This window comes from Budorcas taxicolor, chromosome 8 (assembly GCF_023091745.1).
Source record: "Budorcas taxicolor isolate Tak-1 chromosome 8, Takin1.1, whole genome shotgun sequence".
Taxonomy (NCBI): Eukaryota; Metazoa; Chordata; class Mammalia; order Artiodactyla; family Bovidae; genus Budorcas; species Budorcas taxicolor.
In genome coordinates this window covers 101,160,211-101,174,061 of record NC_068917.1, presented here as the reverse complement: position 1 = coordinate 101,174,061, position 13,851 = coordinate 101,160,211, and the positions used below count along the sequence as shown (strand labels likewise).

Genomic DNA, 13,851 nt, shown 5'->3' with positions numbered 1-13,851 from the left:
TCTTAATTTTCAAAACTGGATATTTTCATATTCTAAAAGTAAATAGGGATTTAAAGAGTAACAGCCTTTTAAACAACCATTTCCTTTAGAAATTTGTATCTAGACCTGGAATCTCACTTTGAAATGTTGTATCTGTCGAATCTTAGTAACAATCAACTCATGATTTGACATTTTCACCAGTTTATATTATCCTTGTTTTCAAATAGCATTTATCTTCATTATGATCCTATAGCATTATTTCCCAAAATTTTATTTTTAATGGTGTTTTAGCACTAAAATGAGTTTCCTATTGCTGCTGTTACAAATTACCACAAACTTTGTGGTGTAAAACAACAAAAATTTATTGTCTTGTAGTTTGGGAGGTCAGAAGTCCTAAATCACTCTCAGTGGCCTCAAATCAAAGCATTGGCGAGGCTGTGGCTTCTTCTGAAAGTTTCACAGGACGATATGTTTCTTTGCCTTTTCCAGCTGCCTACAGTCCTTGGCTTGTGGCCCTACATTACTCCAGTTTCTGTTTCCATCGTATTGGTTCCTCTCTCTCTCTGCTTCCACTGTCAGATTGCCTGCTCTCACTCTGAGTCTTTTGCCCATACCTCTGTGATGACATTGTACCCATCCAGATAATCCAGGATAATCTCTCCATCTCAATATTCTCCACCTAATCATATCTTCAAATTTCTCTTTGCTGTGGAAGGTGACATATTCATAGGTTCTGAAGACTAGGACCTGGATGTTTAGAGGGGCAGCAGGGGTATTATTTCATGGACTACACCCACATTTTGGATGTCTCACAATTTAATTAATTTTGTTTTCAACTCTTTTTAAAAAATATTATTAAAAGTGCTATAGTGAGATTCCTAATAAATGAAAACATTTTTATGAATTTCTCTGATAGTTTCCTCAGTGTAAGTTCCTAGAAGTCGAGTTAATGGGTAAAAACATTTTGAGGACTTTTGATTCACCTTGCCAAAATCCTTCCTAGAAACATTTTGTAAAATTTTAACTGTTTCATATATAGAAGTCATGCCCTATTTTCAAGATAGTTTAAACATTTGTTATCATTTATTTTTAAATAATTGTTTTCTTTGTTCCACTTAGATCTGTAAAATTTGGAATTTGAACTGTTGGCTATGTAAGCTGAGGATCATAAAAGTATTTTTCTCCCCATCCTTTTAGCCATGTTCCCTAATATATTTTGGTGAATATTATCAAATTTTATTGATTCCTTTGCTGTGTAGTAAGTCCTATACTATTTTATGATTGTTCTAGAACTTTGTTAGTTTTGACTGATACAGCTGTCTAGTCTTATGACAATATGTTCCAGTTTTAATGATAATAATATTATATATGCTTTGATAGGCGAACTGTATCTTATTTCTCTTGTTTTATTTTTTTTCCTGTATTTCTTTTTTAATAGTTTTATGTAAACGAATAGTGAATAGTCTTACAGCTGATCTAAAATATAAGCAAGGAAAACATAGACATCTGCCAAACTAATATCTGGCTTTTATTTTTTTCTTAAGGAAATACTATTAATTTAAAAAGAGTTCCCAGAAATTTAAAAGGATTCCCAGCAATGATTATTTCTGAGATCTGTGAGATTCAGAACGTAATATAAAAGACTCAAAAAACCACAGTATACGTTCCTACTTTTTCCTTTTTTAAAAAAACTTCATGCTATATCACATCGGGAAAGTTCAGCAGGTCACCAGGGCCACGGCCTCAGTCATCCTCAGAATCACTGTCCCTCCTGGCGGGGACGGAGCACCGCACCGCGGACAGCAGCACGTCTTCCACGGGCTTCTTGGGGTTCTCCTCCAGGCTCGTCTTGATGGCTCCAGACTCAGACAACTTCCACTCCAACTCATCCAAAGTCAGGTTCATGCCACCAAACACCAGAGGTCAGATAAACTGAGCTTTGATGTCACCTTCAAGGTACACAAATATCGTGGGCAGATTCCTATCAGGGTAATTGGGTATGCAGGTGGTTGAAATGGCTTTGATAAACTTGACATCAGGAAACTTCCTGGCAAGTGCACTGAAGTGCTGATTTATGAGGGCACAGAGGGGAATCCCTTGTTTGTAAAGGTGCAGGATGACCCACAAGCCTTCACCAGCTTTGGTAACTTCTTGAACATAATCCTTTCCTGAGATTTCCAAAACCTCTCCAAACTTATTCTTCAGTTGGGTTGCTTTCCACTCAGCCAGTCTTTGCTGCCTGTACATTTCAATTGCACGTTCGTCTTCCTCATTAAATTCGTCTTCATTATCCTCCAGTTCTTCCAAAGTCATGTCTTCATATGTTTTCACAATGGACTGCTGGAGGATCCGCTGCTCCTCTTCTTCTGCCTCCTTCTCCAGATCTTTCAAATCTTCCTTTGAAGGCAAGATGCCTTTTTTGCGTAAGATGTCATTCCACTCGGTGTCTGCGTTGGGGTCCTGCATTTTCTGTCAAATCGCTGGGGCCCTGCCGGCCACAGCCACCCGGCTCGTGAGCTCTCTACCGCTATTTCTCTTGTTTTAAACTTGTTCTGCACTATTTTATTCCTTTAAGTCATTCTCTTCTGAATAACTTTACACTCATTTCCCTAATGTAAAAACTATGATCATAATAATCTATGATTCTGATTCTGATATATTATGATAGAATATTATCATAGAATATTATGATTCTATGATTATGATAATCTGATATATTTATTTAGCAGGATCTGACATCATTGTTCATTCTTCTCATCTGGGAACTTAAAATATCTCTTGATTTTGTAAAATTTTCTTTTGAATTTCTATAAAATTTTAAGTTTCATTTCCATAGATTTCACAATTTTATTAAAGCTATCTAGGAGTATATTTTAATATGAATATAATCAATCTTTTCCACTATATTTTTAAAATAAATATTATTGCTAACTAGAAAAGTTATTGATTTTATTCTTAATCTTAATTACTGATTTACTGGCTAATTTACTCAGCTCTCTTATTAGTCCTAATAGTTTTTCCCTGACTTTTTTCCTTTACCTTGACAATATGTAGTCAATCATTTAAAAATAATAATTTTATGTCCTTCCCCCAAGATTCTTGCTGTATTTTTCTGATTCTTGCTTTATTGTATTGGCTAAGGTGTCCAGAAAAATAATAAATGTTAATGTAATTGATGGTATCTTTGTCTTTTTAAATTAATACATTAATTTTAATGTTTCTGGCATTTCACCATAAACCTGGGCAAAGTAGGTTTTCTTCTCGTAGAAGCACTCAAATATTGTTCTAATTACATACCCTAAATTTCTTCATTAGAATTATTAGAGAAATGTATGTCAATAGCCCAGAAATATAACAGACAACTGTTGTGCATTTGCAACAGCATTTTAGGACAAAGAAAAGAACACGTGCTTTGAAGTCAGGACACTTGGGTTTGAATGTTTGTTTTAGCACTTACTGGGTGGACAATTTGCACAAAACACTTTCAGCTTTTATTTCTTTCTTTTTTCAGTGTAGGTGATAATATTCCTTTATAAGACTATATTGGAGATTCAATAAGATATTGGAAAAATACCTAGAGCAGTGCCTGGTAGACAGTAGGGTCTGGGCACGGAAGGTATCCTGTGTACATTGTTTTGTTCTGCAAAACATGGATTGCAAACCTGCAGAATGAATTTTAATAGAAAGATGAGACCTTGCTGGTGGCCTCTATGGACTTCATCCTCTGTGCCTGCGTGCTAAGTCGCTTCAGTCTGACTCTTTGTGACCGCATGGACTGTAGCCCACCAGGCTCCTCTGTCCATGGGGATTCTCCAGGCAAGAACACCGGAATGGGTTGCCATGCCCTCCTCCGAGGGATCTTCTGGACCCAGGGCTCGAACCCACACTCTCTTACGTCTCCTGCATTGACAAGTGGGTTCTTTACGGCTAGTGCCACCTGGAAAGCCCTTGTCCTCTACTTATATACAAACTAAACGGTTAGTACAGTCTCTCCTAGTTGGGAAATTTCTGAAAATTCTATTACTCTCTAATTAGAGCCACAGTAGCACCCATTTCTTAGATTCTGGGGCATGTGGCTGTCAAAGCAGTCCTTGACCCAGTAGGATTTCTGCAGAAGGAATAGGAGAAGCCCCTGGGAGCCTGGGGAGCAGCTGTATTTTCCTCGCTGGCCCCTCTTCTGGGAGAACTGTGTGTTGTTGCAGTTGTACTGTACTGTTCTACCGCATGGGTTCATAGTTAACATTTTTCTTCCAGGCACATTTAAAACATTTGGCTCACATCCGACTTGAGCTGTTTTATAAGGGCAATAACCGAGACCAGGGTGTGCTCTTGTCAGCAAGCAAAGCACGCAGCAGAGGCTGCCAAAGAGTTTCCTGCTCAAGGGGCCACCCATCCTTGGCTGCAGGACGCATGGCTGGAGCTCATGGCAACTTGCACACAGCAAGAGCTGGAACTTTCTGTTCTCAGGGCTCGTGCTTTGGATTCCATCCTTCAGGCCTGCCGCACTGATCAGTGGAGGCTGTTGTGTTTGCGCTTGTTTGGGACTAGCTCAGAACACATGTCACAGCACTGGTTCAAGGCTTAATTCAAAGGCCTGGAGCTGGGAACATTCTCTTTAAAGACAAGTGAGAGTTAGCTAGCAGACACAGTTCCCACGAATCAGCTGAAGGGGAGACAGGCATCCCTTCAGCCCACTCTCTGTGAATTAACTTCTGGAATGGGCAGACAGCATAGATGCCAAGTGGAAGGTTCCAACACTGCCACCCCACCCTCTTTGAAGTCCACCTTGGCAGGAGCTGATCTCTTTTCATGTGTTATTTGTTGCCAAGGACTGTGACGGGGAGGACCTTAGCAGATTGCTGAGGCTGTTTTTTCAGGATTTCCTTTGATTGGAAGCTGTTGGCTGTGCCTTCTGCCACTGGCTCCATCACAGAGCAGAGGGCTCGGCATGTCCCCCAAGTGACAGCTGCCTTGCCAACACAAAGGAGGTGCTGGCTGTGAAAGGGCCTTGAGCTCTAAAGAACTGCGCAAGGGATGGGATATTGTTACTGCTTCCCTTGCCAGTAGGGAGGCAGTGTGATGTTATGAGTAGAAAGAACAAAGGCTCAAGCCCAAGAGATGCAAGCTGAAATGTCAGCTATTTCATTGATTCGCGGTGTCCTCTTGACCTCAGTCTTCTCATCCGTAAAATGGCCATGAAAACATTGACCCCCCCGCCCCTCTCCCAGAACTTTTAGTCAAGAATTAATAAGATAGATATGTAGAGTGTTTAGCTCCTTTCTTCTGAATTCCAAAGTTAGTCCAGAAATTTTAACGCAGTCTGGGTTGCTCTTTATGTTGCTGTTCAGTCGCTGTCAAGTTAGACTTTTTTGTGACGCCATGGATTGCAATATGTCAGGCCTCCCTGTCCTTCACTATCTCCTGGAGTTTGCCCTTAATACTCTCTTTATCATCTTCATTTATTCATTATTCACTCAATCAGCGTTCAATGCAAAAGTTGGACCACTTAAGTGCCTTTAAAATTTTAGGTGATGGTCTTTCTAAGTGCTAGGAATCAAAAAAAAGTACATATTCAAGACATGTCTATCTCAAAGATAAAAAAATGAAAATGACATTAAAAACATAAAGGATATCATGATGGTCGAAGATTCAGGAAGTAAAGGGTAAACAAAGGTATATACCTTTGTATGAAAATACTTATACAAATTTATGGAGTAACAGAGATTTTATGGCAGAACGGACATTTAACCAAGGGATGACATCAGTAGATAGAGAACAATATAACGTATTTCAGAATTTAGAGACAAGGACCCTTTGAAACGTGATTGAGAGTGATTGATGCTTAGAGATGGGCAGTCAGTCCAAGGGCTGCTATGGAAAGGATAAAATGTCATCTTATCAAAGAACACAGGTAATGAAATTCAACCAGGTCTTACTCAGCTGAACTGCTTTTGCCAGTCGGGTGCAAGGATAGGCTTAGTCAACCATGGCCTGCCTGAAAGCTAGAATTGGGAGTGGACTGCAGAAGGATAGATTCTGTCTCCTTAGCCTACTTCTGTAAGACCTGCTTCTGTTTCTCTTTGACTATTTCGTTACTGCGTTCACCCAATCTTTAGGTTGAACAAAGGATTCCAGGCTGAATTGAGACTCTGTAAACCATTGCAGTGTACCCTATTACCCAGGAAGAAGTTTTCTGAAAGATGAGTTTCATTGCTGGTAACAGGAATTTGCATTGTGATTTACAGAATTTCCGTTTCTTCTTCTTTGCCTCCCCCTTCGTTGTCAGAGGATACCTGTTGTCCCAAGAGCTCCTTGAGAGCAGGGACTTTGGCTAGTCATCATTTGACCCCGAGTAATGAGTGGAATACTGGACAGACAGTTGTTATTCATGTACTACTCAATACTGCCATCCAAATGATCACTTTAGTATACATATTTGACCAGCTCCTCGCCCAATGCTACTTAATATTCTCCAGTAAAAGCTTATAAAGGGTCTGGCACTGGGTGTGGGGGTGAGGAAGGAATATTAAACACAGCATGAGACTAAGAAGGAACAAATCCTTTCCTGATGATGCAAGTTTCAGTTTAATCTCAAAAGAATTGACCGGACAGCCGAGGTGGACAAGGAGTATACCAGGAGGAGACAAATGATGGGCAATCATTCTAAGTGGACAATAGATGTGGTCTTCCCTAAGTTTTCTGCTCCTGCTCACAGAACTTACATATTTTCATCACAGGGTTCCTGAAAATATTCCGAGGAGATAAAGATGCTTGGATATTAATCCTTCTTTCTAGTAAAAAGTCTTTTGAAGGAACTCTACTGGGGCCAGAACAATACCAGAATACACACTTTAATAACACCTTTTACTAGGGAAAAGTCATGGGAACCCAGGATGGCATAGAATGCTCAAACCAGATTAATAAATAAAATTGCTAAGGTCACATTTATGCCTCAGGAAACAGAACTTACATGTTTTCATCACAGGTTTCCTGAAAATATTCTGAGGAGATAAAGATGCATGGATATTAATCCTTCTTTTTAGTAAAAAGTCTTTTGAAGGAACTCTACTGGGGCCAGAACAATACCAGAATATCTGCTTTAATAACATCTTTTACTAGGGAAAAGTCGTGGGAACCCAGGATGGCATAGAATGCTCAAGTCAGATTAATAAATAAAATTGCTGAGGTCACATTTATGCATCAGGAAACAAATTCAAAGAAAGGAAATGAGTTGACCAAATTCTCACAGAGGTTATTGCCTTGGATCAGGGCCCATATTCTTAAACTCCTCATCAAATACCGTTCATACTAAGATCATGTGTGAAATGGCATCTTTTATCTAATTTAAGCTTGAGTTGATCACAATACTGTAGTAGAACAATTTACCCAGTTTATAAACAAGGTACCTGAGTCTTGCAGAGATTGTCTGAGCCTTTATGCCTTCAAGGTCATTTAGGATCAACTCATTCTTTGACTTCACCTTGAATGAGTGTCTCATAGTTGTCCCCTTAGTGAAAGGACAGTGATAGTGATAATAGGAACACTCTTCATGTTCCTGCCATTCCATCTCAGGGCAACCCAGGAAATAACCCCTGGCTCTCCACTATTTACATATCGTATGTGGTATCAGGCATAACGATTGGCATTTAATCCTCTGGCTAATAGACTCCTGAAATTATCTGGGGGAAAACACCATTACATCTCTTCTTGGGTAGATACTCAACTTGATATGTAATTTCTCTGGATTTAAATCACAAGTATAGTATCCATGTATATTAACGTATATTATTTGAAGTTGAATCAACCTGATCAAAAAGACTATTCCTTTTATAACTTATGATTGATAACAATTTTTTTGACCCATCTAATTACTGCCCTTATCAGTGTAATAAGAAAGCAATCCACAAGTGTACAGCACTTGAGTGTGCATTGCCTAATTACTCATCAAGTTAAACTTTAATTCTTGGAGGCCGTCATGGATACCACAGGAAGTGATTTTGGAAATCAACTTTTTTGCATGATCGTTATTTGTCAGTAGTGGGTTTGTTCACATCAACACCGTATCTTACAAATTAGAAAGGTAGTCAGAGCTGGATGAATGTGGAGGAAATGTGATAGCCTGATTGTTTCCAGTATCTGTGGGTATGAGGCACTGGAGGGTGAGAGAGTAAATATGTACAGGACCATGTTTATGAAAAAAAGCAGCAAGTCAAATAAGAGGAAGAATTTCTTCTGCGTTAGGTGGCCAAGGTGAGGTCAGGGTCAATATTAGTGTTGGCACTGCCAAGTTCAGGTTTTGCATGAAGCTAATTTACTCAAGATGTATTGGGGACAAAAGGTTTATCAAACACAGAATGTTTTATTACATAGGTTGGTTTGTTTGACAAAAGTGACACCCATCTTCTTTCACAATGCTACTGCAAAATTTATATCCGGTCTTGCAAAATTTTATATTGACAGCCATGACTGAAGTATGCAAATTTATTGAACATTTGACATGCTTCTCATCATTTTTTTTTTAAAAAAGGTGTTTCTTTTCTCAGGAAACAGGGATGTTTATTTTTATCCCACAGAAACCAAATGTATTAATATAATAAGGGCTATGTAGATATATAATCTGGGAGTTCTAACACATATTTATTGAATCTGACAATATTTTATATACTAAGAGAAGTACAGATAGTGTTGTCCTGTTTTTACTGTTTGGTAAACTAATATATAATGAATTTGAGATACTTATCAACTTTTTCTATTATTTTGTGTGCTAAGTTGCTCAGTTGTGTCCGACTCTTTTTGACCCCATGAACTATAGCCTGCAAGGCTCCTTTGCCCATGGAATTTTCCAGGTAGGAATGCTGAACGAGTTGCCATTTACTACTCCAGGGGAATCTTCCTGACCTGGGGATCGAACCTGTGACTCCTGTGTCTCCTGCATTGACAGGTAAATTCTTTACCACTGAGCCACCTGGGAAGCACTTCCAGTGGCATTTCTGTTACTTTAGGCAACTGTAATAGGCAACCATCTGGTAAAGCCAACCAGCATTAAAGCTTGGAGTTCTAAGAGACCAGCTCAGTAGAACATTTTATGGGTGAATTTATCCTTTTATAATTTATTTGATGTATTTATTCATTCAATTTCTGCCAAATTTCCAATAAAAGTTTTGCCACCAAAAGCCTTTGAAAAAGAGGGAAATTTTAAAAATGTTAACAAAATTCTATACACGGGCAGTTTCTACAGGTGAGGACCAAACTGAGCTGAGTCTTTTGTTAGTTAATACATAAAAAAAAAAAAAAAAAAAGAACGGAGAGGAAACAGAATGTAAAACAGAATGTATCATCACTATCAGAATAAGAAGTGTGCCTCTATATAGGTTGTGACAAAATTTTCCCACGCAGTAAACTAAAAGAGAAATTCATCTACTGTTTTATGAACACACACACAGAGGACATTTAAATAACAGTCATTATTGTCCACAGAACCATTGAACCAACTGTGATACAAATGAGAGGAGCAATGAAGTTCCTTTTTGTATTATTTGAGTTTTCAAGGGTAGTGACTGGTCACAGAAAGGTTAAGGTAATTTGTAGCTCATTTCCAGGCTTTATAAACAGTGAAATACTCTGATTAAAAACGATGGCACTTCCTAAATGAATTGCCCTTCCATGAAGATTGGCTACTAGTGGGAGAAGTTTCCAAATTTCTTTCAAGGTGACTGACCGAGAAGTTCATTCGTAGCCATATTCTCTCATATGCTCTGTGTACCCCCCTCTGATGAACTCCTACTCATGCTGAACCAGAGCTATCACAGCTTCCTTAGAAATCTACCCACCTGTTGAAATTTTAAACCTGGGCCACACCAGTCAACTCCATTTATTCCTCTTAACTGCAGGCCTTCAACTGTTTGGAGACGGCTGTCATGAGTGGTAGCTCCAAATTTCTGTGTAGACAGATTTGAGGCGGGGTATTCTGATTGCTTAAGGAGCCAGAGGACTTGGAGCACTACATTTCTGTGGCAAGCATGCTATTCTGACGTCTTCTGTGTGTTGATTTGTGTTGATTTGGAGATGGAGGTGTTATGGAGATTAGGGGTTGATCCTTAATTATTCTCACCCCAGCCTTTCTGTCATCAAGAGGGTTTGGAAACATACAGGCAGTGCCTACTGACCTATGGGCCCACTGGTATATGGGCAAACAAATTAGGATAACTCTACCCCCAACTCCCATCTCTCAGCTACCTGAAGAGAATATCAAGAAAGGCACTTCTGCCTGACTCCATATGTGAAGACAGCTTCCCTCTAAGCTCATGTTGTATCCGAGGGAATAAGTGGCTCAAGATTCAAGTGTGCCAGGTTAAAAACCAGCTATTAAAGATTGTTTAGGCAAAAGGGATGGATGGGCTGGCACATAGCATCATTATGCTCACGTGTGCTTCTAAGAGACATCTTATCTTATGTGGTTGAGCTATATCACAAAACCCAGGTTTATGTATAGTATTAATATAACCTCTTTATATTGTTAGGGGTGGAGGAATGAGCTAATCTGATCTATGGCATGTTGACTCTGGAGCATCAGTGTCTTCCTGAGCCTGTTGTTCATTTCATTTCAGTTCAGTTCAGTTCAATTCAGTCACTCAGTTGTGTCCATCTCTTTTCGACCCCATGGACTGCAGCATGCCAGGCCTCCCTGTCTATCACCAACTCCTGGAGTTTACTCAAACTCATGTCCATTGAGTCGGTGATGCAATCCAACCATCTCATCCTCTGTCGTCCCCTTCTCCTCCTGCCTTCGATCTTTCCCAGCATCACGGTCTTTTCAAATGACTCAGTTCTTCACATCAGGTGGCCAAAGTCTTAGAGCTTCAGCTTCGAGTCTCTGAAATGGGTAACATAATTCCAGTTAGATTCTTTCTGACCTCTCAACATCTTCCCTGACAGGAATGCCAAAATCCACAATCATAATATTGACAGTAACCATCTTTTACATCTCTCTTGTTTGGCAGTGATTGAGGAAACCTGACATTTTGTTCCTTACAGCATTCCTGAAATGGTGGCATTAAAAACCCTATTTTACAAGCACACAAGACTGTGGTTCAAATAGGTGATATGATTTTCTTTCAGTTGTACAGCTAGTAAGTTTCTGTAGCTTTGGGCAAGTTTTGACTCCTTCACTTAAAGATGGGTCTTTTAAGGTGGGTGAAGTTCAAAGACAGTAAATGGTGACTGAGCTTGAGAATGGAACTTTCTCTGTGAAGGAACAAAGGGGTTAAAACCTGAGGCCAGAAAGAGGAGGTGAGGCAAGAAGAGGCAGAGAGAGGCTGCTGCCCTGGGAAGTGATTCAGCACTGTCTGGACTCACTCTTGACTTTCTCATTTTCCCTTTCACTGCTTGCTCCTCTTAGACCTTCCTTAGCAGAATTAAGTAAGGTTAGAAGCTCTTGTCCTGTCTTCAGAAGGTCTGGGTTGGTAGACCTAGATTAGGTCAGCTCCAGGCTTTGGAGAAAGCCCTTTGCACTTGCGTTGACCTGCTTTCTCTTCCTGGGCTGCCTTTTCCTCTGCAGAAGAGTGCTCAGATTTGAGGAACTAAGGTACCAATTTAGGCAGTGACATGGCTGGTAAAAGTTTAACAACAAAAGGATATATAAGACAAGAGAAAAGAAAACCAAGTCCCGATTTATAGCATTTGCCAAATTCTGTGGTGTGAATATCCTCATCATGATCGATATCAAACGACCAACTTGACATCAGTTGACTCACAGAATTCCTGAAAATTTAGCTATCTGTCCACACAAAGCCAGTACAAGATTCTCCAGGACAACACTGGTTAGAAAAATGGCAAAGGAGAACAGGAAACCGGCTAAGGCATTTTCCATGCAACTCAGCCTGGATCATCAAGGAACTAGAGATATTAGGCCTAAGTGGCATAGTTACAAAGACTGTGTGTAGCTTGGACTCTATCCTTGGGATATTTATTTGCCTTAGAAACTGCAAGGGTGACAGGTCTAAATAGGATGTCCAGAATTCTCTAATATTCTTAGATTTCTCTCTCTCTCAACAGACATCTGTGTATGTGTGTGTGTATTGGAGATCAAACCAGTCTATCCAAAGGAAATCAACCCTGAATATTCATTGGAAGTACTGATGCTGAAGCTGAAGCTCCAATACTTTGGCCACCTGATGCGAAGAGCCAACGCATTGGAAAAGACCCTGATCCTGGGAAAGATCGAGGGCAGGAGGAGAAAGGGATGACAGAGGATGAGATGGTTGGATGGCATTATCAACTCAATGGACATGAGTTTGAGCAAACTCCAGGAGATAGTTAAAGACAGGGAAGCCTGGCTTGCTTCAGTTCATGGAGTCACAAAGAGTCAAACATGACTTAGCAACTGAACAACAACAACAACGTGTGTGTATATGTATGCACATATCCTCACAAATATGCAAACTCCCCAGTGTATTAACCCAATTTATAAGCTCCAACCTAAGTAGAGCAGATGTTGAGACATTGGGCAGTAATGAAATAGCCATATAATTGATTCCCAGCTCTTTTACTTAGTCAAGTTGCTTAAACACTGTCAGTTTCTTTATATGTAAATTAGGGATAGTAAGTACCTGGGCTTCCCTCATAGCTAAGTCGGTGAAGAATCTACCTGCAATGCAGGAGACACAGGTTTGATTCCTGGGTCAGGAAGATCCCCTGGAGAAGGAAATGGCAACCCACTCCAGTATTCTTGCCTGAGAATCCCATGAACAGAGGAGCCTGGTGGGCTACATCCATGGAATTGCAAGTATCAGACACAAGTAAGTGATTAAACCAGCAGTAAGTACCTGATGGGCTTGGTCTAGAGATTAAAAAAGATAGTAGTGGTTTAAAATTTGTTAACATCCAGTAAATAGTAGCTGCAGTTTTTCATCACATACCCACTGTGACGAATTCTCAGCTGTTATCAACATCTTTCCTCCCTGTCCTCTATGGACACTTCAGGAATAAGCTGCAAAGTACATGATGGCAGAGTGACATTTATTTGGTTCCTGTTTAAACTGAGTGATAGGGGTGTTGATAATCTTTGTGCATTTTTTATTTAAATAATTTTCCCACACATTCAAATAATAATAGTTGTCACCCTTTACAGGCCTGGGAACTGAGCTTATCTGCTTTGCCACAAAATGGTACCTGCCTGAGTAAACACAAACACAGAATGGAGAGACCAAGTCTTTGCTCAGCATTTGTAACCTAATTCTCTAAAGCAAACAGATAATATGGCCACCAGGCTTAGCCTTCCAGAGCAATTTTAATCACAAAAGCAATGATTTATAAGTCTTTAAGATGCAAATAAAACATTGTTAAATTGTCCCAGGGGGTATCTTTAAAGAAAGAATTAGAGTGTCCGTTAATATGGATATGTATTTAGAAATTAAAATAGTTCCTGAGAACCAAGGATAGACGCTAACGTCTAATCATTCTCTATAACTTGATACATTTATTTTTTAAAAATTAGTTTCCATTTTTATCAATGAGATTCACACATGTAGCTTAAAGAATCAAATAATTCTACTTGCAAGTATGTACACTCATTCTTTTAGTATATTATTTCATGTTTGCTTCATATCATCTAAATTACATGCTACTTAATTTTTATTTTAATTTAGGGATTGTAAATTAACTTCCAATTACGGAAAACAAGGACTTAGATCTCTTTCACCTTCTGCTACACTTAATCCAGGCACACTTTTGACTCCTTTTTTAGCCCAAGATAACTGCTCTAACAGTTATGCTCTAACTGTGGTTTGACCAACTTTCAGTATTTACATTTCGATGATTATATAAATATTATTCAGAGTTGATTCATGTTCTGTATTTCTATTCCTGCACAGT

General features: G+C 39.3%; 1 protein-coding gene across 1 annotated transcript; it reads right to left on the bottom strand.

Moving 5' to 3' along the window:
* Window positions 1–1,653: 1,653 nt before the first annotated feature.
* Window positions 1,654–2,501, bottom strand: LOC128052570 (phosducin-like protein 3). The gene is given in 1 exon segment (XM_052645148.1): window positions 1,654–2,501. A coding segment is annotated over 1 exon segment (723 nt). The 5' UTR covers window positions 2,446–2,501; the 3' UTR covers window positions 1,654–1,722.
* Between the last annotated feature and the right edge of the window lie 11,350 nt (window positions 2,502–13,851).